The sequence below is a fragment of the Mustela nigripes genome, chromosome 3 (genome assembly GCF_022355385.1).
Source record: "Mustela nigripes isolate SB6536 chromosome 3, MUSNIG.SB6536, whole genome shotgun sequence".
NCBI lineage: Eukaryota > Metazoa > Chordata > Mammalia > Carnivora > Mustelidae > Mustela > Mustela nigripes.
Genome location: NC_081559.1, coordinates 101,816,271 through 101,843,212, shown reverse-complemented (window position 1 = coordinate 101,843,212; position 26,942 = coordinate 101,816,271). Strand labels below are relative to the sequence as shown.

Genomic DNA, 26,942 nt, shown 5'->3' with positions numbered 1-26,942 from the left:
AGTTAGAGACTCTGGTGGGATTGTTCCGAGGAATCAATGCGTGTAAAGAACTTCATACGATGCCAGCTCAAAGCCCGTGCTTGCTGAATGGAAATTTCCCCACATCCTAAGGGGCTGATGCTTAGGTTCTGACCTTAGGTTGACACCCTTTTGAAAGGATTCTGTCCAACGCCAGCTGTAGACTGTTTATTCCTGGGGATGAGGAAGAAGGAAGGAGGAAGGAGTTGAGTGGAGGACCCCGGCTGGGCACAGATAAAAGGCGTGTATTTCTCTGGAGGCAGGAAGGCCCAGACCAGGTGGCACAGCCAGCCAGGGAAACTTGGCGGGACCCGTGGCCTCTGGAGTTCAGGACACTGGCAGAGCGAGACAGAGACTGAGACAGGCGCCTGGCAGGCTGTGCACGGACTGCAGCGCCCCCGCGTGCCGGCAACGAGAAGGCAACCTCCCCAACCACAACCCGTCTGCAGACATGGGGCCCCAGGTCTCCTGCCCTGAAGGGAAAGCAGGGTGCAGCCAGCAGGCCCTGGGCCAGAGGCAGCCAGGTTCTATTTGAGGGAAGTGTGAGACCTGAAACCCACCCCTTTTCAGACTGTTCCTCAATACCAGTCCTGCCACCACCGGCACTGGTCAGTCACCGCCCAGCATCTACCAAATTCTCGCCTGAGACCAGAGCACATTCAGCCCCTGCAGAGCTCCTACTCTGTTCTTCCCAGTCCAAACAGAAAGGGCGCGAGGGCCAGAGAAGAACTTTCATCGGCTTATCAAAGCACTGGAGTATGAAGATCCAGATTTTTTTAAATGCCATTTTAATGTGTCTCTTAACAAACTTGCAAATTTCTTGTGTTCCCTTTTGTGTCATTTTGAGTGCAATTACTGGAGAGACACCATACATCTGTTTCACGAGTGTTCATTATGGTTTTACTGTGTAGATTTGGGGAGTGGGACTGAAGGAAAGAATACCAGTTGGACCCCATGCCGGACTGGGGTTCAGAGCCAAGAACCACCCCCAGCCCCGCCCCCCACTCCTGGGCCAGCCCAGCCCATCACTCTCTACTGAGAATATATTCACTTGTGCCTTCCCTTGCCCCGCCTCCGTGGACCCTCACCCCAGCGGACAGGAACTAGGCCTTTAATCTTTGTGGGGGTGACTCCCTCATAGAAGGCACAGGTGAAGGTCTGGCAAATCACAGGGAAAATGCAAATGTGAGATGGTGAGGTTGGGACCAGGGTGGTGGGGAGTGGAAAGGCAAGCAGAGGTACAGCTCAGTATTAAGTACAGAGGGGCCATCATCAAAAACAGCCCCAAACTCTTCCAGTAGGACATGAAAGTTTTGGCAGTGATCAATATAGGAGAGCCCCCCGCCAGAATGTGCTGGTTTCTCAGGAAACAGCACTTGACTGGGAGGTTGAGCGGCAGCCTGAGGTCGGGCCCAGCGGGCAGAAGTGGAGGCACGGCGTAAGACTCCACAAAGGCATCCTCGGCAAGAGTAGGTGGAGGGCCACTTATCTGTGTCATCAGTCATACCTGGGGTCAAATCTGCCTGCTGCCCTTCTACTGGCTGGGTGACCTTGAACACATTCCTCCACCAGTCGCTGGTTTCAGGAATCTTTACCTTGCAGGGGTTTTTTTGTTTTTGTTTTTTTTTTTAACTGAAGTATGGTGGATGCACAATGTCCCATTAATTTCAGGTGTACTGTGTAATGATCGGACGGGTCTCTAATGCTGTGCTATGTTGCCAAGTGTAGCTACCATCTGTCACCAGGCAAGTCCAGCACAGTACTCTGGACTGTATTCCCTGTGTTGTTCCCTTCATCTCCATGACTTCATCATCCTGTGAGTGGAAGCCTGTACCTCCTACCACCCTGCATCCATTTTGCCCATCCCTTCCCCACCCTGACAACCATCAGCTAGCTTCGTGGATTTACGGTCTGCCTCCTGCAGGTTGTTTTAGAAGATCAAATGAGAGAAAGGGTGCCTGGCACAGGGTAAGCCCTCCGTGGATGGTGGCTTGACTACCCTAAACATTTCTAAGTAGAGGCACCAAGGCCCTCCTTCCCTCCCCAGCCCAGAGTCAAATCCTTCTCCCTTGGATCCCCCAGCACCCTTTCCTTCCCCTGTCACTCAGGTACTGATGTTGGTTCCTGCCCTTGGAGAACACAGAAGTAATCAAATGAGAACTCCACCGATCCTTCATCTTCCTACCACCAAATGCACCGGCTTCCACATACTCATATTTTCGCCTTTCTTCCTGCTGCCATCCAGGAGCTCTCCTCCTCCCACCAATTGCTCAGACCCCTCTGACCTCTAGCCCTCATAAGGACTTAGCTGCTGATATTATGCCCTCTCTCCTGACTTACTAATTTCTCCCTCCCTACAGGGCCATTCCCATGAACATACAAACAGGGCTGACTGTTATAAAACATGAAGCCCTCCCCTGTTCCCCCCATCTCCCTCCGGCTACGGACCCATTTCTCTTCACAGTCCATGCAGCACAGACGTTTTCTGGGCCTCATGCCTCTTGTCCTCCTGGGGGTCTGTGCTCCAAGACACAAAGGGATACACGGTAGCACACAGGGGGACCAGAACTGAAAGTCTAAGCCCAGGATGGGGAAGATTCTGGATTCTTTGTTGATGCATATTGTGCTTTGGTGTTTCCTTTAAACAACAATTTCTTTTCTGCTTATAAATATATACTCAAGATAGACAACTCCAACTCATGGAAAAATATTAAAAAAAAAAAAAGACCAATGATAAAATAAATTAAAAATATAAAATGTAATCAATCATAATCCTGCCAAAGAGAGACATTTTGGTGTGTTTCTTGCCAATTTTTCCCCTAAGCATATACATTTTAAAAACCATATATTACATATATACATCTTACATACATACACACACGATATATATGTGCTATGCTGAAAAATGGGAGTCCACCAGGACAATCACAGTTCTGCTCACAGAACAGAGAGGCAACGAATAGTTCTAAACTCTGCTGGGTGCCATCTTGCCGGCTGGATCCAGGTGTGTGGGGCTCAGAGGAAAGGAAGTGGGAGGAAAGGCAGAGGGGAAGAAAGGGTGAATGGCCATAGCCATTCTGACCAACACTAAGGATTTCTTTTAATTGCCAATATGACATGCAAATAAAAGATCTCTTTTTTTTTTTTAGCATTTCTTTTATTGAAGGTAAGAATGAACTTTAAAAAATGTTTATTGACCTATGGTCTCTCTTTGACCATCTCTTTGATGGTTTATATTCCTGGTTTATATTCCTGGACTCACTCCCCTCTGATACTCTACCAAAAGGGGAACTGAAGAACGTTTAAATGAACAAATTCCTTGAGTTCTGATCCTCTCCTCAACCCCAAGGACTTAGAACATCCCTATCAGAGGGGTGTCATTTGCATGATTTTAATACAGATTCCTGTGTTGCAACAATGCACATTTTCTGAATGCTTCTTGAGTCCAGCATGGTGCAAAGGAAAAAATATTCAGAGCCAGAAGACCTGGAGATGAGTTTTAATGACCAAAAAGATTCATTTTCTTCAGCTAGATTCAGTTTTTCCATCTATAAAATGGAGATAATAAGGAAACATTCCAACTCAGTGTTGTTGTGAAAAATAAATAAGATCAGGGTAACCACCACAATAATAGACCTCACCTCAGAAGATATTGGATTTTGTGCTGATTTTGCCTCCCTTACATGGATGGGTTATCTATCTATCATCTATCTATCTATCAGGAGTGAGTGAAAGGAAGGCTTTCTCTGGAGTGGGTGCTGTCAGACAACGTTTCTTAAACAAAGTACAATGTGAACTGGGCCAGAAAGGGTGGAAAGGATCCTGATGTGGTGGGTGGAGGAAGGGAAGATGTTCTGGGTGTGGAGACATGGTTAGAGAGGAAGCTTAGAGTCAAGCTGTCCTAGTCAGTGCTGCTGTTATTCAGTTCCCAGTATGTGCCAAGAGCTCTGCAGTTACTCCACACAAAGCCATGTATTATTTCTATTTTTAAGCATCATCATCATCATCATTTCCCCCTTTACAGGTGGGGAAACAGAAACTCAGAGAAGTTATGTGACTTCCCCTAAGTCACACAATTGATCATTGGTGCTGGAATTTGAATCTGATCCCAAATCCCATAGTTTCCCTCCCAAAAACCATCTCCAGCAGGCACGGAGGGGCTCCCAGCCCTCCAGCTTCAAGGGAGTACCTCCCCTTGACCTGCAGGACCACGAAGGCTCCAGCCTTAAGGTGGTGGTTACTTATCCACCTCTGCTTCCGGGTCAAGGCTGTGTACTTCCGGAGCAGCCCGGCCAGGGACCCAGTGGAGCAGAGGGAGAGTCTAGGGGCCTGGCTATTCCCACCCAACATGAGACGCAGCCTCTGGGGGCAGTCTTCGCTCCATATCTCCCTGTGGAATCCCATAGGCAGGTGGGGCTGGGCTCTCCTGCCCCATCCAGCTCCTCCTACCTTTTGTCTTTCACATGCCTGATCCCTGTGAGCCTCTCCCGCAGCCAGCTCCGTCTCATGGGGCCCTGGACATCCCATCCTCATGTGTCCTGCCCCCCGAGCCAGGTGCGGCTGGCAGATCCTTCTGAAAGCCTGCTTGCTGGAACACAGGGCCCAGCAGGGCAGTGCCCAGGCAAGGGATGGACTGTGGAGATCGTAGTAACCGACCCTGAGCATTCGCCAGGTAGCAGGCACCATGTTAAATGCTTTCTTTTTACTTATGATTTCTTTCTCCTCCTTCTTTTTTTTTTTTTTTTTTAAAGATTTCATTTCTCTGACAGAGAGAGGCACAGGGAGAGAGGGAACAGAGCAGGGGGAGTGCAAGAGGGAGAAGCTGCTGGGCGCCTGATGTGGGGCTGGATCCCAGGACTCTGGGATCATGACCTGAGCAGAAGGCAGACGCTGAAGCTTAAGGACTGAGCCACCCAGGCGCCCCTTTACTTATGATTTCAATTAAACCTCACAAGAACTCTGAGAGAGAGCAATTGTTACTATATTTTATAGACAAGGAACCCAGAGAGTTCGAACACCTCGACTGTCCAGGTAGAAGCCTGTTATGGGGCAATGTGGTTCCAGAAACCGTGCTTGTAGCTGTGTCTCTCCCCTTGGTTGCCAGGAAGCTCTCCAGGCTTGCCCTGCTGGGCAGGAAGTGACGGGGGTGTCTTGGAGCACCCGCCATCTCTGTCTTGCTCAGCACAGCTTGCCCCGTGCTGGTGTCGTCCTGTGGGCCTCAGCCAGGGGAACTGGAAGCAGAGGAAGGAGAATGACTTCCCTGAACAGCATGTCTGGCAGAGGTTAGGAGGTCAGGCCGAACATCCGAGGGCGCCCACCCCACCCCAGTCTGCTCTCTGGCCCTTGCAGATGCTGTCATGCTAATTTTACCCAGTTCCTCATTGGCGCCCACAATCAGCTATCCGTCAGCCACAGAACCAGTGTGTTCATAGAACTATGTGCTGTGCCCCACACCCCACTTCCACCCATGGTTCTGGAAGGGGTGTTTTCTCAGCTTAGCTTGGCCTGAGAGCTTATGAGAGGAGCTGCCTGGCAGAGGTGCAGGGGACAGCAACTCTCCATCGTCTCTTAATCTTACCAATGTCAGACAGAGACCTGGCTTCGAACCCCTCTCTGCCCCTTCCGGGGCTGTGTGTCCTTAGTCAAATTAATTCCATTAGGCGGTTATTGCTAATAACCGCCACACCCCAGACTTAGTGGCTTTAAGCTACAACAAACTGTGGTTGTTCAAGAGATCATAGGTTGGTTGAACAGTTAGTTCCTTGGATGTGGGCCAGGCTTGACCAGCCTCGGCTGAACTCCCTACTGGGACTGCAGCCAGCTAGAGGCTGGATGGATGGCGAATGACCTCACCTGGGGTAACTGGACCCTGCTTCACATGCCCACTTATCCCCCAGTGGGCTAGCATGGACCAGTGTTCCTAATGTGCTGGGGATGCCCAGAGAGTGAACCAGGGACAGACTTGGCTTCTGATGATGAGCGGCAAAGTCACGTTGCGAATACCCCAGAGAGAAGGGTGGTGGATTGGAGCCATAAACCGCATCACTTAACCTCGCTGCAACTCTGTTGACTCATTTCTAGGATGGGAATAATATCACATATCATGTGATGCTCTAGCGTTCCCAGTCTTTTTAGGGGGCGGTCACGAAGGGGCAGCCACAAGAGGGCACTCAAGAGAGGTGCAGGAAAACAAAGCTTATTAAACTCGGGGGGTCTTAGGGAGACGGAATCACTGCAGGCTGGGAGGGGGGACCATGTGGGAAAAGCCCCAAGGGACCAGGTCCAGCCATGCATGTGGGGAACTGAGAGACAATGAGGAACCTGTGGGTCAGGGCGGTTACTGTGGGGCGGGGTGGGTACACAGGCAAACAGCCTGAGGGGCTGTCCTTGGGGCTCTTTGGTGTTTGACCAGCACTGGGTCACAGTCACGGGAGGTAAGAAGGGGAGCTGGTGGCAGGGACCCATCTTATCATCCTGGTACACTTGGTTCTCCAGATTGGGTGCTCACGACGTGTTTGTGGGGATGTTGAGGCAGCAGGAAGCGATGAACTTTTGAAATTTATAATACACCTAGTACGCCAGGGGCTCCATGAGTTTATTTTGAAAGCTAACTTTATAAATTACAGAAGACCAAGTAGTAGATTCACCATTCCTTTGCACCTTAGAAACTGTTTGGTTGTGGTGGTGGTGGTGGGGTGTCCTTAGCCACAATAATTAGAGTATGAGGCACCAGGATCTGCCCTCCAGCTGCAGGAGACAATGAAGCCATCCTAGTGCAGCAAAGTGGAGTGCTCTGTCCAGCATTCCTTCCTCCCTTCCTTCGTTTATTCAGGGAATCAATCAGAAAACAGACAGCAAGAGCCTGTCATGTAATGTGTGGGAGATACTGGTCGTAACATAGGAAATGAAGCATCGAGGTTCCCAGAGGGGTGTGTGGGGTTGATTGTCAAGGGCTCTCCCCTGCAAGCCAGGTGAAGAGTGTGGCGCCCTGCCTTGGGGAATGGGGAACCACTGAAGGCTTTAGGCAGGGATCCCTATGGTGGTTTCTTTGTCATTTCAAAAGATGTCTCAGGTGGCTGCCTGGAGAACAAAGAGGTGGTTGGTGAAGTGCAGTGCAGGGAAGACTAATCAGAAGATGTTGGGAGAGAGAGAGAGCGCGTGCACATGAGATTGCACTCAGAAAGTATAGAACCCTGGGGGAAGCCTGGAAAGGGATGGGGGAGCTGAGTTGCTCAGAACATGAGCTGCTCTACCTTCTTGGTTTAATTCGGTCATTGATTAAATACAAGTTTACCAAGCCCCTAGATGGGGGTGAATAAAATAGACAACAGTCCTTTCATTAATGGAGCTCACATCCCAAGAAAACTCATTTTCATGCTTAAAGGCATGCAGCATGGTGTCAGCTACATGCCCACCTCCCCATTTGCTGGTGAAGGGCTCCAGGCCTGGCGCTCAAGCGGAAGGGACAGGGATGGTCATGCCTCATTCTGACTACTGGTACTCTTCACTTTCCACATCAAATTTAGGACCCCTTGAGTCCCACCTCTCCCTGGCTATAAGTTGAGATTCCACTGTCCTCTTTTGAGAACTCAGTGTGTCCTTTGAGTGGGCCCATCAATAAGGAACAGAAGGTATGAACTCATGAGTTCAGCCACAGCCAAATACATTACCAGGTCATGTTTTGAGTTTTATTAGTGACCCCACCTCAGAACAACCCCTCAGAGAATGCTGGCCCTCCTGCAGGGGAGCTGAGTGTCCCTGTCTGCAGACACTTCCGGCCACAGCATGGTGGAGGGACTGTGGGGGGTCATCTGCATTCCACACCAGCATCCTCGTTGTGGTTGCAGTTGTGGGCCCCCCAGTTGTTCTTACTGCAATTCCAGAGGGTCATCTCTGTCCCCCGACAGGCAACGTTATCCAGCCATATCTCCCCACTGCCTGGATATAGGGAAAGCAGGGAGAAAGAGGGAAGCAGGATTAGTGCCAAACTTACATTTGGGGTAGACTGCCAATTTCCCTCACAGCCACTTGGGCCCCAGGTGCTGATGGCCGGTCTCCTCTCCTGCTATGAGTCTGCCTCCCTTCTGCTTTCTGCTCTTTAACAAAAGTCTCATCCAAAGATTAGATGAGATTGATTAAGATAGATTGAGATATATATCATCTATTTATAATTACTGATACTTAGTCTATGCAGTGTTTGAAATTTCCTCCTGGGGACTTCCCAGTGTTTGTTTCTTTCCTGCTTAGTCCTGCTGCTGTACCCACCTTCCTCAAATGCCCTTTGAACCAGGCCGTTCTCTGGCTCGAAAGCATTCACATGTTCCTCCAAATCCCTTCCTCCTGATATAATCGATTTCAGATCACCAGCACAGAGGAAAACAGCAGGATGGTGGATGGTTCCAACTTACCGTGGTTTGATTTATGACTTTCCTACTTTATGATGGTGCAATCATACTTGGAATTTTGAATTGTGATCTTTTCCCAGGCTAGGGGGATGTGGGGTGAGGCGCTCTTCAGATGCTGGGCGGCAGAAGCTCCCAGTCAGCCAGGTGCTCGTGAGAGCAAACGGCGGACCCATGATACCGGGGCAACCATTCCGTATGCAGACTGCCATGCTGTTTGTAACCTTCGGTACAGTGTCCAATCAATGGCATGGTCTAGTGACTTCATCATAAGTAGGCTTTGTGTTACATGATTTTGCCTAACTATGTTCTAGTGTAGGTGTTCTGAGCATCCTTACGGCAGATGAGGCTAAGCTGTGACTTGGTAGGTGACCTGTTTTGTATTAGATGCATCTTTGACACAATGTTTTCAAATTACTTTGTGTTTATTGAAATGTAACCCCATTGTAAACCCAGGGTGATCTGTATTTGGTTACAGTAATTTACTTTTACACACAGTTTACAGTGTAGTGATCTATGTAAGTGTAATCTATATGAGGAAAATATATACTTTAAAGGAGTTTTACAAGCCAACTGGTACCTAGATTAAAAACCAGGTAGGCACTGTAGGGTGGAGTAAAGGCAGAGAGCTTTTGGGGCAGGAGAAGACAACCTAATCTTCCTGCCAAGTCAGCTCTTATGGCCAAAGAAATAGTCTTAGTCTGGGGATTTGGCTACTTTATTGAAAGTTTGAAGTTTTTGCTGAAAGAGTAGCCTGAGTCTCTAGCACCCCAGGATGTCTTTCCAAAAGTGATTTAAGGAAGTCCCTGCCCTGATTTGTTTATTTTTCCCTTTGCACCTTTTCCTTGAAGATGATCAAGGCGTGTCCTGGCTTCTAGTTTCCAGAAGTTGAGATGAGCACCTGTATTTGCCCACCCTGAAACTTTTCTGTTCTTCTAGGACTGGCGCCTGGCTGTCCTTCAGAGAGCCATGACTCACAGACACCCTTGGCCATGGAGCACTCTGGCTTTCTATGCTGCACAGACAGTGACCCAGCCGGGTAAGCCAGAGCCCCACCCAAGCCTTTGCTGTCCAGGTCCTCTTTGTCCTGGGGCAGCCAGCCTAGAAGGCACTGACCAGCAGGACTTTTCAGTTGCTTAAACCAATCTTTTTCTTTTAACCTAAATTCATGGAGTTCTTTGCAACCAAAGGGAAAGCCTCCAGGAGAGAGGCTCCTGGCCAAGGACCCACTCACCAGGTGACACGTTGGTAAGGGCTGTTCCGCTGGAGTAGCCCAGCATGCGGCAGAAGACGGTGGCATCGGAATTGTCCCAGTCATCATCACAGATTGTCCCCCAGACGCCGTTATAGAAAATTTCAGCCCGGCCTCTGTTCCTACTGCCGATAATCCTGACGGTCTGTAAAGGTTCACCTGGGTGAAAGACACACGTGGGAGAGGGGAAGAGAGCAGCCTAGGGCTTTGTGTGGCTGCAGGCTCAGCCTTTTTCTGGTTGGCAGTTCTGTTATTCCGGGGCAGGGGAAATCCCCCTGTTGGACTGTCACCAGAGCCGGGAACTTCCTGCATGTGGCTCAGCATTCTCTGTCCACTTGCAGCCAGTCCTGCATACCCAGCTGGCTGCATCGCACCTTGTCTTGTGGGGAGAAGAAAAGGAGCAGTTGAGGGGAAAACAGAAGGAGGGAAAGAAGGGAGAATGGGAGAAAGGGAAGGAGCGGGACTTGGAGCAGGAGGGAAGAAGAAAGAGAAGGAAGGGGGGAGGCAGGAAGGGAGAGGAGATGGGAGCTAAAAAAGCAGTTGCGCTGTGGCTCTAAATCATCATGGATGGGCTTCGCCAAAGGCTGAGTCTGTTAGCTTTTCCCCAAATGAGGCATTTCTCTGAGAAGCAGGGTCTGTTCCCTACCACACGTACAGTTTTCAAGCACTGAGTTCCCACAAAGGCACACATTAAAGAGAATAGAAATAATAATTACCTTTTTGGCCTTTTTCTCCCTGAGTTCCCTGTGCTCCAGAAGCTCCTGTTGCAAGGGAAAAAAGAAAAGCAAAAGAAAGAACCCACACAATTTAAAGGAAACCAAGCCAGGATCCCTTCACCCTTCTTCACCGGTGGTGGGGAGGAGAGCGGGGGCAGGGAGGTCAGATTCTCTCCTCCAGCTGTGCCAGTGACCGGGCATCATGGGGACTGAGCACTACTGGTTGAAGAAGCCGAAACAGGCCTGACCTATGGTGGGAGGATCTAAACTAGATTCCTGAGGAGTACTGAACAGGTAGGAGACAGGGAGGGGCGGCCTCTCCTTTGTGGAAAGCTCTGGTGGCTAGGGCTCGGCGGGGCGTCGTGCAAACACACGTTCTCTTGTCTGGCCCCCAGGATGCCCTGGCTGTGCCTCATCCACTCCTGTATCCTCAGGGCTGAGGGCAATCCCAGCGCAGAAACTGTCCAGGGAGCCAATAAACCTCTACACCTTTGGTTCTTAAAACTCCCAGGCTCTTTACAACAGGGCCTCTCCTTAGAGCCCATAAATCACAGACCGAGGCCTTACCTTTCACTCCCGGCTCTCCCTTTTGGCCTTTCAGTCCAGGTGCACCTGTGAGGCCTCCCTGGCCCGGGTTTCCCTTTTGTCCCTTCATGCCCTCCAGGCCTGGAGAGGAGAGAGACGCTTCCATCAGATGTTCTGCCCTGCTTTCCGAGGGGGACCGAGGGCCTTGGTCTTTAGAGACTGGGTTGTCCTTGACAAGCGCACTCCCCACCCCCGTGAATGGACTGTTTGCATGTTGAGCCTGCACCTTCGGTCCACCTGGGAGAGGTGGTGAGGGCGGGCAGGGTCTGGCTACTGCAGTGATCTCCCCCCACTGACTCTCACATGAATGCTGGGAGACCACACACGGGTCACAAGAGCTGACAGGATTCCAGAGGTTTTTATTTTCCTCAGACCACACAATTGTGTGCAAGTTCTGGCCATTCTGGGAGAACTTGCTAGAATGTTTCTAGGCCTCGAGATCTGCTTTAGTAAGTTTCAATGCGAACCAGATATCCAGCTCAGAGGAAGAAAGCCAGTTCAAGAAATGTGTCTGAGAAGTTTCACATTGGCCCTCATCAGGGCAGAGCTGTGGAGAAGACTAGAAGTGCTCTGTGTGAAGACGTGTGCTCAGTGACGGACCACGGGCAGGGGCTTGGAAAGCCATGGTGACCATAACAGGCCAGTGGTAAGCAGCCGGAGGAGGACAAGAGGAGTTTCAGGGGACAAACTGAAGATGGAGAGGGACCAGCACAGGCATGGGGAAGCAGAGGTCTTACAGCCTGGGACCTGGAGAATAAGGCAGCCCAGCTCCACAGAGGCCGCATGCCTTGAAGCCACCAGCGGACTCCAAGCTCTCCAGCCCCTTCCTACCCCTTCTCCACCCTCAGCTCGGTCCCCTCTCTATTACCTCAGGTCCCTGAGTTCTGTCCCTCTCCAGGTTTTCCAGGGGAAGAACCTGAGGCTTGAGAGACAGAGCCCTGGAATCTTAGCCTCAAACAGGCTTGGGCCCTGGCCGCTCTAGGGGAAGGTTAAAGCAGAATGTTCAAAGTCAACAAGACCTGCCCTCCGAGCACGAGCCTTTCCAGACATCATTCTGAGAAATTAAAATGAAGCCGGCCCTTTACCTGGAACTCCTGATTCTCCTTTTGTTCCTTTCTGTCCTTGAAGTCCTAAGATCGAAATACAAAAAAGGGGGGGGGGAAGATAATAAAACTTAGATATTAGACACTTTTAATCTTAGACAACCTCTACCTTTTGTCTGATTAATGCAGATGGAAAGACACATTGGTTCTCCACGATTGTTTAAAGCCTCCTTAGCCGAGCATAAAAGGAGATAGACCGCAGATAAATGGGGACACGTGTTGGGGTGAAGTAGAAAGGTAGTGGATGAAAGTCAGAGTTAGACAGACAGACAGACTCTGGATTTACTGGCTGGCCTTCTTGGTCTGATGATAGCCTGACTCGGAGTATAAATTCAACCCCATTCCTTCCTGCCTGCATTTTATTGGAAAAGAAGTGAGACATATTTTGAAAATAAAAGCACCTTTATTTCCAGAAGACTGTGGAGGAGACTCCTGGGGCTCAAGGAGTGGGTGGGGGGAGCCCTCATCCACAGCAGATGCTCCATAGAAGTTATTGGTTCTTTTCATCATGGCCCTAAGGTAGCTAAGGATTCATGTGGCCAGGTCAGAGGCCACAGGAATCAGAGCCGCTGCTGTAGAAAAGCAGGACATGCTGGAAGGATCTGAGAGGGCAACTAGTTCAGCCCCTCATGGGAAAGATGGGACAGAACTGAGGTTTAGTGAGTTTCCTGTAAGACCTGGAGGAACCTCAGAGGCCAGACCTTGGCAGGCAGGCCCGAGCCCACCGTGAGCCATTTGCACCTGCTCTGGTCCCTCTTTTTAGAATGCCTCACCCATTCTGTTCGCTGGAGAACTCAGATCAAGCCTGTAAGACCTGCTAAGATGTCAGATGTCACTTGACTACGAAAACTTCTCTGGCCTCTCCTATGGATGGCGTGATCCTCCCGAGGCAGCAGAAGGGCTGGAGCCAGACGGCCTGGGCTGGCATCTGTCTCTGTGACCTTGAGCAATGTACTTGCCCTCTCAGAGACTCATTTTCCTGCTCTGAGTCTCCTGGCTGCCTCGGGGGTGGTCCTGAGACTGAAATGTCATCTGTGTCATGGGCTGAGCTTCGTGTCTGGCCTGCACTCAGTAGGTGCTGCCCCAGAGACCCCACGGACCCTGTTTGCACGTATCTGTCTCCCCTCCGGAGGAAGTACCTCAGACCCTGGCCCACAGGAGCTCCTGGCTCCTGGCCCAACAAGCCCCCTAACTGTTCACTGGTGACCTGAGCCAGAAGAGGCAGCACAAATTTCCTCTGCTCATCGGCATCTGAATGGTGTGTGTCAAGATTAGAGAGGAGAAGCCACACTCAGACATCTGTCTTTGGCTTTAGTAAATAGAAAAATACTTTGACCCTTGGCCCTCTGTCTGCAGCCTAGAGGGCGCAATATTGCAGAAACCTCTACCTGAAGAGTCTGTCCCTGGAACCAAGGTTCAGGGACGCCAGGCCCCATGACCTCCCTTTATGGTCCCCTCCCAAAGAAATGCCCATCCCCAGCTGTCCCCAAAGCACCACATGACAAGCACACCCTGTACAGACAGGAATCACAGGGACTCCCTTATTTGCTGACCTGTGCATGCTGCTAAGGGCTTTATACATATCCTCATTCCACCTTTCAGTTACCCTGCAAGGTCATGCCCTTTTCCTTTATACAGAAGAGGAGAAAAGACACAGTCACAGATTCTAGGTGATTTATCCAAGGCCACACAGTGACGAAGTGGTGAAACTGGGTTGTAACCCAGGTGGGGCCCCCACTGAGTGCTGTAGCTCCCTATGCCCCATTAGCATAGCAGCTCACATCTTCCTGGAGTTTCCATTTGGCCTGTCCACCTGGTTCCCAGGTTCCATCCCGTCCCCTAAATGAGTAGCTGAGCTAGGGGTGCTTCAGAGTCACCTGCATGGGGCTGGCGAGCCAAACCGGCTTGTCAGGCTCCACCCTGGAGCTGCTGATTCAGTGGATCTGAGAAGCTGCCTTTCTAGCAGGTTCCCAGCTGATGGTGATGCTGCTGGTCCGGGGACCACATTTTGAGTAACACTGCCTTAAACAAATCTCACTGGCTCTTTAAAGACCAGCTCCCAGCTCACCACCTTCGAGCAGCCTTCCTGTCTATGGTTTCTCCTCTAAACCACATCTAACTGGGTTTTTCTGGGTGTCACACATGTATCAAGCTGAGATGACCCCAAATATTTATTTGCAAGGTATTTACTTAGAGAAATAATTTTCTCCCAAGAAAATCATTTTGTTAGAAAGCACATGTCTCTGGATTGTTCCGTGTTCAGCTGGTGTTTTGCCTGAAATCTTAGAATGTTCCTGCTCTGAGGGGGAAATTGCCAGTTTCAAACACAGAGTGCTGTCAAGCTAGCAGGGACCTGGCTATTATTCTAGAATATTCTTCACATTCCACACAGAAGGAAATGGGCCCGGGGCAGGTCTTCCAGCTCTGATTTAATGTAGAAATTTCCAGTACATTAGGAAACTCCTTAAGTAGCATCTTGACATACAGGCTAAGTGCAGCCTGACAAAGTGAGGATGACTTTGACAACTGACAGACGGCGCTATGTGGCAGAAGTAAGATGGCGGGTTGAAGACCGATACTGGGATGGATGTAGACTTTTGCAGATATCTCTGAGAGATTTAGAAGAAAATGAGGACAGGTTTTATGAGTGGCAACTTAGAAATGTGAGTTGGTAGAATTTAATAAATTCTGGGACCAACTCAGTACTTTGATATGGGGACTGGAATGAACTGAGAAATTATATTCACAATATAGGGCTTAATTGCTATTATGAATTACTTTTTGTTGCTTACCTTCAAAATAAAATGTCTTCAAATACAGATAAGAAAATGGATTTCAGGCTATTTGCATTTTGGCTTTGCCTCAAGAGGAAAATAAAAGAACATAGAAAATTCAGATTCTTGTTATATTTTAGACACGAAGGCTGCTGAGATGCAGACCTTCTGATCAGATGGGTGTTTCAGAGCTTAAATGTCTTGGCTGCTTCTAATACCATTTCATGGGCCCCTGGGTGGCTCAGTGGGTTAAGCCGCTGCCTTCAGCTCAGGTCATGATCTCAGGGTCCTGGGATCGAGTCCCGCATAGGGCTCTCTGCTCAGCAGGGAGCCTGTTTCCTCCTCTCTCTCTCTCTCTCTTTCTCTCTCTCTCTGCCTGCCTCTCTGCCTACTTGTAATCTCTGTCTGTCAAAAAAAAAAAAAAATCTAATGCCATTTCATGAGGTGTGATGCTAGAAAGCAAAATGCCCACGTCATTTCCCAACAAACTTGAAAATGGCCAAGGGATTTTGAGCTAAAATGAATTTTTGTGGGATTTTTGGTTTTTTATTTTGCGATCGTTTTCCCCCAAGTCAAATAACTCCATAATCCTTTGAAAGATCAAAGGTTAGAAATAACTCCATTTTGGGAGGTTGGTAAAATGCTGTTTTGTGAATGGTGAAGGAAAGGGTCTTGGGAGAAAGTTCTGCCGAGTGATCATGCCATCTGTGACATGTGTGATTTGTCCTCCCGACAGAATGAAAAATGTTTCCTCGTCACCATCTTTAATCTAAGATGGCTGCTTTCTCTCAAGAAGTGCCAACACAGGGGCACATTCCACCTGAGTGGGTTGGAGTACAGTAAGCGACCACTCACGACGGCAGGAGGATTTGGTGACTGAGCCAAGATTCACCCATCTGCAGGGGAGTGGCAAGGGCAGGAGAGTCTGGCTTTCTTAGAATTGTTTACTGTGTGCTATTCTATGTAACATGGTCTGGAAAAGCACAACTTTGGGATCTGGCCCTGGGATTAAGATTCAGAGTATATTACCTGCGAGACCCCAAGGAGAGGATTCACCCTCGGGGAATGTTTGCTCCCTCCACTGTAAGGTAGCGGTAATGGAACTCAGGGACACAAGCAGATGAGCTAAGATCATAGGAGTAAATCCCAAGCACAGTGCCTGGCCCAGAAGTATCGTTAATTATAAACAGATTTCATTTTTTTAAATTAATGCACCATCATAGGAGCTGGCTGTTAGCCTAGGTCAAGCCAAGGCACTATAATTTCTCTGTTTTCATCCAGGGAGGCTTGATGTTCTCTTGAGAGATTAATGATTTTATTTACAAAATAGGAAATACATTGGGTTGAAAAACTGGCTTGATATAACCCACACGGGACAGACACCATACTATCTCCAGTTTGGGGAATACCAGTGTCCTGACATTGAAAAGTAAGCATTATCTTCCACGATCACTACCCATCCTTCCTTTTCCCACTTGAGAAATCTAACCTCTCCAGGAGTTCCTTAACCTCTGACTTCGGGATGATAGGTAGACCGATAATGGACCTGTTGGAATAGGCCAGATAATGGACCTGTGGAAATTCCCTCTTGAGATGGAACCATTAGCTACTAGATCGAGACAAGCATTTGGATTTGCGTGGGAAACTGACACAATTTTATGAAAGTTGTAATCAACACGTGCTCCGAATTGAAGATGTAATCAGCATGTTTACTTGGGTAGCCGGAATTAAGGAATAGCCTTTAGAATTTGCCTGGTTGGTATTCACCACTGGGTCTGATTGATGGAGATCCCCCCAAAAGTGTTCAACAAACATGGGAACTTGATAATAGGGTTAAAGCCATCCCTAGTCTGTGAGCCAAAGGTCTCTGGGCTCTCAGGGAGGTGGGTTTTGGGGTAAATAATGAAGAGTCATAACAGGGCCTGAGAACATCATGTTTCCTTCTTGGAATTGAAGAAGAGCCTGCTGTAGCCTCAGCTTTAATCCTTCCTGACCTGGGATGGAGAGGGAAGGTGTCACTCATTAGAATGCCTAATGGGGTGGGGGGCGCCTGGGTGGTTCAGTGGGTTAAGCCGCTGCCTTCAGCTCAGGTCCTGGGATCGAGTCCCACATCGGGCTCTCTGCTCAGCAGGGAGCCTGCTTCCCTCTCTCTCTCTCTCTGCCTGCCTCTCCGACTACTTGTGATTTCTGTCAAATAAATAAGTAAAATCTTAAAAAAAAAAAAAAAAAAAAAAAAGAATGCCTGATGGGGGGTAATGGTATTCTCAGGCTGCCTAGGAAGGAAAAGAGCATGACAGAGTGTAATGGATAAGGCCCCAGGCTTTGAGCCAGCCAGGCTACGATTCCAACCTTCCCTGTGCCTCCTCCTGGCTCCTCGAGTGTGGGCAAGTTGCACTAACGAAAGTGCTTATCCCACTGGGTTATCATGAAAATGCTTGTTATCGGAGCGACTCTTCCGAGGTAAACCGTCCCAGGGTATAGCATGCAGGGCAAAATATCCTACCTCCAGAGAGTGGGAGACACAGGCTGGGGGCCTGGGAAGGGGGCGCAGTGTCCCTTGTGGGTAAAATCATGTTTTACCCCTGATACCCTTAAGAACTGCTAGTCTGGCAATCGGGGGAGGGTGGGGAAGGATTGGGATAGAGACTTGTTTATAACTGAGGGTTGAAAGCTGTCATCACTATGAAGCCAAGCAGAAAACTCAGGGGTAGGGCAGCCTCATGCCCAGAAGTCAGACCTCCTGGGATCTGGGAGCAAGGAAAGGGGAAATATTTAAGATCGGGAGGAGGCAGTCAACAAGGCAGGGAGAGCTGACCACCACACCAGAAGGTGAGACCTTTCTGGGGGGGGCCTTCAGGTAGCATCGATATGGCCTCAGGCAGCAGATCCCTGGCCCTGGCTGACACAGTCGTGAAAAAGAAATCAGCTCAGAGGCTGGATGGGCTGGAAGGACAGTGGGTACTTTTTTCTTTTCCCGAAGATTTTATTTATTTAATTGATAGAAAGACACATAATGAGAGAGGGAACACAAGCAGGGGGAATGGGAGAGGGAGAAGCAGGCTTCCTGCCGAGGAGGAAGCCCGATGCGGGGCCTGATCCCAGGACCCTGGGATCATGACCTAAGCCAAAGGCAGATGCTTAATGACTGAGTCACCCAGGCACCCCAGGATAGCACGTACTACAAAAGCCTGTGCCATAACTCTCAATGATCTTCAGGAAAACCCCAATGGTTGAAGGCTCAGAGTCCAGGGCCAGCCAGGACGTGGCCCCTACCCACCCCTCTAGCCAGAGCTCCTGACCCTCTCTCACACCCCAACCCTAGATGCCAGGTACAGAAGCCTACAGAGCCCTCCCTCATTCTTTCATGACTTCGCTTGCTCTCTTCCTTCTCTCTAGATTTCCTTTCCCTTCCTCCCTATGGCCAGCCTCCACTCCTTCCACAAGACTCAGCTCAAGCTCTTACATCACTCATGTGCTGCTCTGCCTTTCACCACCCCTACCAGAGACGTGACATGATGAAACTGAAGCATTTAGCTGAGTTAAGTCACATTTGTTTAAGGAATCAATCCATCTACTAGTCAACTACTTGATCAATGAGCCCTAAGAACACCTGCCCCTCATGTGGGTCTGCACATGGCTCTGCGTGAGGGGGTCAGGCTAACACAGCATGACCTGCGGCATGAGACACAGACCTGCGACACAGCATGAGAACGGCCTGCAACAGACTGTCCACGGCCACCCGAAGCCACTGCCCAGCCTGCTCTCTTGACCTTGCACTGTTACAATGCCTCCAGGCTGCACTTGGCTTTCTAAGGGGCATTCAGCACTTCTCCATGCAAACGTTCATGACAGAATGCACCTGGCACAGTCTGGCAACAGTCTGTCTGCCTGTCTCAGGCACCAACCTGTGTGCGTGAGGTCAGGAAGCAGGTGTTACACATCATGGTGCACCAGTGCCCCCCAAAAGTGGCCCAGAGTTTTTAGACCATTGCCCAGACTGACTTAGTGACTAGACAAAATTGGTGTAGAGGTTTAATAAAGTAGGCCACATTGGTTGACTGGTTTATAACCTATACTAAGTTGGCACAATGGTTTATAATGTAGACTAAGTTGACAGGAAGGTTCATATAGTGGTCACTGTGCGCTTGGTTACTATGGGTCACTCCTCCCAGCCTGAGGCCCTTTGGGAGAATGTGCAAGAAGGGGTTTCTTGATCTTGACCCCTCCCCACCGAAATCCAGAGCCCTGACCCTGGGGGCCCCGTTATAGGTTAGCTGGAGAGAATGGAAACTATGTCCAGGGCTAGAAGGCAGTCCAGGAGACTATGTGGGTCAGCTGCCCTTCTCTTTAATGGAGGAGGTTCGGTCATGGCTTTGGGGCCTTTCAGGGGCCCTGGGCAGAGAGAGGACAGCCCTAGGGCTTTGAGCTCAAAGGGCCCTGAGAGAGGAAAGTGTCCTCTGGGGCCTGAGTGCAGAAGACCATCTCCCTCCTTGTGGTGGGCTCACTGGGAGGGGTCCTCCTCCCTGTGAGGAGGTCCTCCTCCCTCCTCCCCGACACCCAGCACCCCGCGCACCCCCAACCACACCCTCTGTTACCTGGGTCTCCCTTGCTTCCTTTCATGCCGTTGGCTCCAGGACTCCCGGGTGTCCCTGGTGGCCCTGTACAACAGATGCCCAGATGGCATGAGGGCTGAGCTCCGTGGGTCTTCAGACATCACTCCCTATACCCACCGCCGTGCCGAGGACCTCACCTGCTAGTCCAGGGGAGCCAGCAGTGCCAGGCTCCCCCTTGGGCCCTGGGGATCCTGCCACGCCCGGAGAGCCGGGAGGACCCTTCACTCCAGGTTGTCCTGCAAGCGACAAGGGCAAGGTTGGGTGTGGTCGCCAGAGAGCCTCGTTGCCACCCCTCAACACACCTCTCTTCTCAGCAGTGACACATGTATGTCCTACCACCTTGTATGTTCCCTGGGCAGCTTTGATCAGCTCCCTTTAGAGGCTGCAAACAGGCCGAATCAGCAGGAGAAAAGTTAGAGCCTGAGCAATTTGTTCATCTCGGCCGTCACTCTGCAGGGTCTGGGGTTAGGGCCCCGCCAATCAAGCCGGCTCCTTTCAGACAGAGCTGAGTTTTAAGAGACTCCGGGTGCTCTGGGTTAACCCAACAATGAGATAAAGATAGTGGAGTCAAGTCCTGGACGTGGCTTTGCCCAGGGACAGTGGCAGCTTGAATGATACCTGGATTCCCAGAGTTCTTACCTTGATCTCCTTTTATTCCAGGAAATCCAGCTGCACCTGAAAGGACGAGGGACTTTTAGGGATTTTGTGCCCTTATAGCTCAGCCCGCCAGGGGGAAAGGAATAGCTATAGTCTGATGGACAGCCTCTTACCTGGGGTGCCCGGCTTCCCTGAGTCACCTTTAGTCCCCTGGGCTCCGGGGGGACCCATAACCCCTGCATCTCCTTTCATGCCTGTGTCCCCCTTGCTTCCTGAAAAATCAAGAAGTCGTGGTCAGGCACAGGGGGAGGGCAAACCCAGCCAGCAGATCTCACTGACATTTGTCCCACCCAAATTACAAACGCAAACTCTTTGAGCTCCTGCTACCTGGTGCCCACAAGTGGAAGATACCATAGCTGCCCTCTAGAAGCACACCACCTTGCCCCTTGCCCCAAAAGACATGAACTCGTGAAAGACGGCCAAGGTCAACTGGCCTGAGTGATGGGTGGGCCAGGGAAGCCAGGCTCTCAGGACCCTGGGCAGCACGCTGGTCCCCTTGGGAGGGACCACAGTCCAGGCTTAACCAGTGCTCATTTTCGTGTCTGCATTTTGGATAATTACTTTTCAAGCCTCCCAAACCGAAATCTGAATATTCCAGAAAGTTGATCCCAAATGCTGAGAATAGAGATTCAAAGGTATGGGTGGGGAGAAGAACATTGCGGCAGCTGGAATTCCTGCCAGGGCTTCAGTCACAGCCTCTCTTGGTGCCCTAGGTTTCAAATTTTCCACTTGTCATCTGCATTCAAGGCTCGTCCCAGCCTGTCCTCTCCTCGGTCGTCCACTGCTCCCTCCTCCTTTCTGCCACTGCTTGGTGCATATCAATCGAGGGAGGCTTCTGGCAGAGCAGGGCCTGGCAACCCCTTCCCAGTCCATGAGTTTGGTTTTGGAGCCAGCTGTACGCTCCTCCTAACCATGCCAGGCTGGGTCTGCTCAGCAGTAACCCAGCAGTGACCTGCTGTTCCGGGAGCCAGTCGAAGCCCTATCCAGAGCAGCTCGCTCTGCCCTGGGACGGGCTCAGCACTGTGCAATTTGGTTAAAAGGCTCCATTCCCTTACTTTCTTGATAGGGAGGGGGAGGACTCAAAGGGATACCAGCCTTCTCTCCAGTGAATCAGGAAAGGAGACAGAAAGTCCTGAAGCAGAGGGAAAGAACCATGGGTCATGCAAAGCTTTCTGGATCAAAGCTGGGGGTGATCTTAGGGGTAAGGCTTAGGAAGTAGATTCTTTCTGGTTTAGATACTTGAAGGATGATTATTCCTTCATGGGAAACAGAACCAGAGAGAACTTGGTTACAGCTGAGATCTCTTATAGCCTCAGGGGCAAGCCCCAAGGAAGGCAGTTCTTGGGCCTTGAGGGTGTCCTCTTTGGCAGAAGGCACAAATGGGATTTGTTAGAAGGAACTAGGAATTACTTCCCTGGAGGAATTGGTTGGTGCCCGATTGCTCTGGCCAGCCAGAACCATCACATGATAGAAATGGCTTGGCTGTACAAGGATTTTGGAGCGTGGTCTGGGCCGGGGTCTGTGTGTGGCTGTGTGTGGCTGGGCCCGCCATGTCTCTATCAAAGGGGACAGCCCTGGGACTCCCGGCGTTCTTGGTGAAACGACCAGAGCCTGGCACCCACCCACGGAGGAACCCCGCTGTGCCTGATGTGTGAACCTTTCCATCACAGCTAAAGGTGAAGTGAGGCAAACAGAGTGTCCCCTGGATCTCCACTAGGGGCATTACCCATCCACTGTGACAAAGAACACCAAGCCTCAGTACCACCAAAGCAGGGCCCTCTTGGTTCGCGGGTCCCCTCTGCGGAATGGAGATAGGGGACCAGTGGGTGAAAGAGATCTTGTGATCTTGGGAGACGAAATTTAGGAAGAGGAGGGTTAAAAACTACTGCAATTCCCCTCGCAGGCCTGGCCACAGCGTTTCCAGTCCCGAGTCCGCCTCCGAGTGCGGGCTTCGTGCCCTGCTGCGGAGTCGCCGTAGGCCTGTGGCAGTGGGAGATGTGGGATGGGAAACACGAGGGCGTAGGCTCTACGGGCAAAGAGCCGGCTTGTCACACCCCATCCTGGGGTGGGAGGGGAGGGACAGCTTGAGAAAGCCGGGGGCCTCCTTCCCTGCTGCAGAGAGCACTGCAGAGGGCTGCCTTTGGAAGCATCCTCAGTGGTCAACGGTCTAACCAACTGCTTGGTGCAAAGGTTTGGCTCAGTCCTGAGCAGAAGAATTCTGCGACGCCGCACCTGTCGCTGCCCCTGCCCCGCCTCCGTGGCTGCCCCCGCTGAGAACCGCGCATGCGTGCCTGGTACATCCCTGGGGTGCCCTAAGTTCTAATGCCTTCCTACTTCCTTACTTCAGCACAATTGGCTCTCCTGAAACCCTTGATCATCGCTCCTCATTCTATTGATGGGCACCCAGAGGGAGTCTGTTTTCTCTTCCACAAGTGCCTTTCTAATGTTTGAGCATGGCTGACACATCCCAGTAAGGGCCCCCTTCCTGAAGACAAGCACCCCAGTCTCTTACAATGTAAATATCCTATTTGCAGGTATAGTGCCACACATCTAATGGCTTATACTCCTGTTGTAACTAATCCTTATTAGAAGTTGCTCTTATTATCCCCCTTTTACGGGTGAGTAAATTGAGGGTCAGAGAGGTTGAGTCATTTTCCCCAGATTAACCAGCTAGTGAGCTGTATTAGGGCCCCGATGTGTCCGATCTTAGAACTGAAGTCCTTCCCAAAGGCTAACGGCTATCATTCATTTAGTGTTGAACCATGTGGCAGATGGTTTGAAAACATGATCTCTAGCCCTCCCTACTGTCCTACAAGATATGCATAATTTAATTATGATGATTTTAATGGCCATTCTTTTCTGAAATGAAGAAACTAAATCTCAGCTGGTTAAAAATGTGCCTAGCAAGGCATGTGAACAGGTGCAGAGCATGGTTGAGGTCCCAGCCCACTAACTGGGGCCCCAGTGTGCCGCAGCTGGTGGAGCGTCCAACTTCTGGTTTCTGCTCAGGTCAGAATCTCAAGGTCATGGGATCAAGCTCCGCCTCCCGCTCTGTGTGCAGTATGGAGTCTGTTTGGGATTTTCTCTCTCTCCCTTTCCCTCTGCCCCTACCCCCGCCGTGCTTGCTTGCTCTCTAAAATAAATAAATCTTCAAAAAAAAAAATAATAATGATAACAAGCTCACTAGCTGCACAGCTCTCATTCTCCCTATGACGCTATACCCCAGAACCCCCCACAAAGAGGCTTCAAGAGGCCAAGGGGCAAGGGACATGGAGGTGCTCGGTCATGGCCAGAGCCCCTGGGGTCGTTCTTCTCAAAGAGTGCCTGCTAGGCTGTCAAGGTCAAAATCATCCAGGCCTTCGAAACACAGACTCTTGGACTTGGAACAAGTGCCCTAAAAAGTTCTGAGGTAGCACCTCCTTCTGGAGTCAATCCCTTTCCCCTCCTTGCCAGCCAGTCTCCCCTCCTCCCTTGGGCCCTCCTCAAGTCCCACTGCTGTCCCTCGCCTTCCTCTCCTCCGAGCTCCTAGCATGGCCTGTGTCCCCACTCATCCTTGGTTATGCCTGGCATGAGACTGTGTCTCCTTACTCCCCTCCCCCTGCTCTCAGCTTTCACATTCCTGGCCTCTGCTCACCTGGACAGAAGGGACCTCATGTGTGCTCCCATGAGACTGGTAGCCCAGCTTTGTCTGCTTTGTTCTCAGTGGGACAGAACAGACACACTTCCGCAGGATCGGGGCCCAGCCCTTAGCCACCCCCCACCCCCAACACACACAAGCACCAACACTCCCACTGGACCCTTACCTGGAAGACCCAGGTCTCCTTTGTCTCCCTTAGCTCCAGGTTCCCCTTTCGGGCCAACGAGACCCCCATCGCCTTTGCTGCCCTTCTCTCCCTGCTCTCCTGGGGTGGGCAGAGAATGGCCAATGAGGTGGGCTCCCACCATCCTCCTGGGAGGGACTCCTAGGTAATGGGGCAGGGGGCGTTCCAGGAGAAGAGGAAGTCTGGGGGAGGTGAGGTCATCTCTTGGGTGTGTCGATGAGGCACAATAAGACTCCAGAGCAGAGGACTGGGGGAGGGCAATGCCCCTCTGAGGCAGCGGGGGTAGGGGATGGCCATTGGGGGATAGCTGTGGGGAGAAGGTTGGGGGGTGCTGGCTCAGCCTCTCGACCAAGGCGTCGCTGCACCCAAGCAGAGGAAGCACACATTACCAGGGGCTCCTTGTTTCCCTGGAGCACCGTTGGGTCCTTGGAGGCCTGTGAAGAAGGAAAGAACTAGTCACAGGGCTCTCGGCTCCTCAGTCAGCTGATGTTCTAGAATGCCTCAGAAAAACAAGATAGATGCCCAGCTCGAGGTGAAGGGCCTCTCTGTCTCCTCCGCTCCCCCCAACTTTGCCACACGCACACCAGTGACACCATTTTACTCTTCAGAACAAGAAGAAAAAGAGAGAGAGAGAGAGGAAATAAGAGGCCGAGTTTCTTAGGCATAGAGGTATGAATGAGCCGACGCTCCTGCTTCCCAACCCTCGGCTCATGCACACACCCACCCCTACCCACCTGCCTCTCCCTTGATTCCAGGCGGGCCTTGGAGTCCTGGAGGACCTGGAAAGGAAAAGGGATTCAGAACAAAGCTTGGACAAAGAGGAGGAAAAGGATTATAGGGCCAGTAGCCAGAGGCCAGAATCCATGGCTTGCCTTGGCCCGTTGGCCCCTTGGCCTCAGTCAGCGGTCTTGGCAGAAGTGGGATGTGATGCCAAGCCTGCCCGGGGTCCCTTTTGACCTGGGAGACTTGAAGCACAGGAGCAGAGACCCAGGAGCCAGCTCACAAGGTGGGGTGACAAAGCCACTTATCACACTACTATTTATCCAACGCACTGCCAGTGAGCTCCAAGAACAAGCCAAACTGTGCGGAAGAAGGAAAGGAAGAGAAGGCAGAGCTTTTTCCTTCAAGAAGCTCAGGGCCTAACAGGTGAACCGCAGTGGTGCGGGTTCAAGGAGCAGCACCGCCCCTTCAGCTGGGTGACGTGGTTCAAGTTACTTCTTCCTTTTGAGCCTCAGTTTCCTCATCAGTAAAATGGGCTTAATATACTAGCTCTGCAGGGCGGTCCTTGCCGCAGGCTCTGGACTCAGGCCACCTATTTTTACTGTCACTCACATATGGTTCTCTCCCTTTCCAAGGGCTGCTTTGCAGGTTCGAGACTCACAACAACCCAGGAGGGTGGGACAGAGTTCCTTGTCCTGTCTTAATCCATTCTGGTGGCTATAAGCCTCAGGGAAGGAGGCCTATAAACAACAAAAATGCATTGCTCACAGTTCTAGAGGCTGGAAGTCTAAGATTCTGTTGCTAGTGTGGTCAGCTTCTTCTGACTTCTTGCTGTGTCCTCACTTGGTGGAGGGGGTTGGTGAGGGATCATTGGAGTGTCTTTTATAAGGGTACGAATCCTATTCAAGAGGGCCCTGCTCTTAGCACCAAATCACCTCCCAAAGGCCCCACCTCCTAATACAGTCAGCTCAGGGGTCAGGTTTTCAACACAGGCATTTGGAGGAGATACACTCAGACCATAGTGGGTCTCCACATCCCCACAGAGGAGAACAATTTTCTGATAGGCATGGCTTTGCCTGAGAGAGAGAGAGAGAGATTTGGAGAGAGGCTGGCAGGTTCCAGGTCTCTCAGGGGCAAAGCCTTTTACCCATGTCAGGACACCACGATGACAAAGCCCTTGACATGCTTTCTATTTCGGAGTAGGACCTCAGTCCAATTTGTGGAGTCCATAAGGCTGTATCCATCCTGTGTGCATGAGGGATGGAAGCAGCATGGGGGGCTAGAGTTCCTCTCAGACAAGCCCTAGGAAAGGGCAGTTGAAAATCAGTTCAGGGGTTGACGCAGGCCCCACTGACAGGGAGGAGACTTCTACTCCCTCCAGGGTCTGATTCTGCTCCTCAGCCTCGCCTGAGTTAGCTTGAGCAAGTCAACATCCCGGGGGCCCTGGGGCCTGTTTCCTCATCTGTGAAATGCGGGTAATAGCAGCAGCCACATGAGGTTAGTGTGAGGGGTCCACAAAACATAGGTGAATGTGCCTTGCATGTAGCTAGGACCACTGCCTTCACCCCACCTCCTGACCCCACCTCCTGACCCAGCTCCCAGCCTGTCTCCCACCTCCACTCCTCTCATTCTTGCACTCCAGCACTAGTTCTTATTTCTTTGCTTTTCTTTGCTCACCAAATCCCCCTTTCTACCTCATACCCCAGGGCCTTTGCATGTGTGGGGCTCTGCCTAGCATCTGTATTTCCCGGCACCTTCCACTCACACTCAGGTCAAGGCTGAAAGTTCTCTCTGGGAACCTTCTGTGACCCCTGAGGGGGTTAAGTCCCCTCATACTCTCCTTACCTAGGGGGCTGCCCCAGTCTCTCAGAGCAAAAGCCAGGGCTGGAACCAAATAATGCTTCCCTGAGGGCAGGGATTCTGTCTTTTTCTGTCTGCATTCCCAGTGCCTGGGGAGGTGACAGCCTTGAGAGGCTGTTTGTAAATGTCTGTTGAGAAGTCTGGAACACAGCGGGGGAGGGGCAGAGAGGTGTGGGTGGGTTCCACATCACCGTTTCCCAAACTTGACTTAGGTGCAGGATCCCCTGCTCCTACCAGCACTGTTTTGGAAGCCTGGGCCAGAGGGCAGTTTCAAGGCAGGCTGCTTTGGGGCCAAAACCATCACCTCTGGGCCCTGCACCCAGCCATCCTCTGGGACCCACCTATTGGTCTCCAGAGGCTGGTGCAGGAAAACATGCCTTTCCGGGGGCCTGACCAGGCAAGGCAGGCCTTGGGGGAAGGA

The 26,942-nt window shown here is 51.0% G+C and overlaps 1 protein-coding gene across 1 annotated transcript in view; it reads right to left on the bottom strand.

The window, feature by feature from the left end:
- Positions 1 to 7,664: 7,664 nt before the first annotated feature.
- MARCO (macrophage receptor with collagenous structure) overlaps positions 7,665 to 26,942 on the bottom strand; it is a 38,155-nt gene continuing 18,877 nt past the window's right edge. Inside the window, exons 5-16 of the mRNA XM_059392828.1 lie at positions 24,676 to 24,720; positions 24,331 to 24,375; positions 23,924 to 24,022; positions 20,234 to 20,332; positions 20,103 to 20,138; positions 19,601 to 19,699; positions 19,446 to 19,508; positions 12,059 to 12,103; positions 10,956 to 11,054; positions 10,389 to 10,433; positions 9,655 to 9,831; positions 7,665 to 7,956 (exon numbers count right to left, since the gene is read on the bottom strand). Of these exons, the coding sequence (XP_059248811.1) occupies positions 7,826 to 7,956; positions 9,655 to 9,831; positions 10,389 to 10,433; positions 10,956 to 11,054; positions 12,059 to 12,103; positions 19,446 to 19,508; positions 19,601 to 19,699; positions 20,103 to 20,138; positions 20,234 to 20,332; positions 23,924 to 24,022; positions 24,331 to 24,375; positions 24,676 to 24,720 (983 nt within the window). The 3' untranslated portion in view covers positions 7,665 to 7,825. The remainder of the gene's footprint in view (positions 7,957 to 9,654; positions 9,832 to 10,388; positions 10,434 to 10,955; positions 11,055 to 12,058; positions 12,104 to 19,445; positions 19,509 to 19,600; positions 19,700 to 20,102; positions 20,139 to 20,233; positions 20,333 to 23,923; positions 24,023 to 24,330; positions 24,376 to 24,675; positions 24,721 to 26,942) is intronic.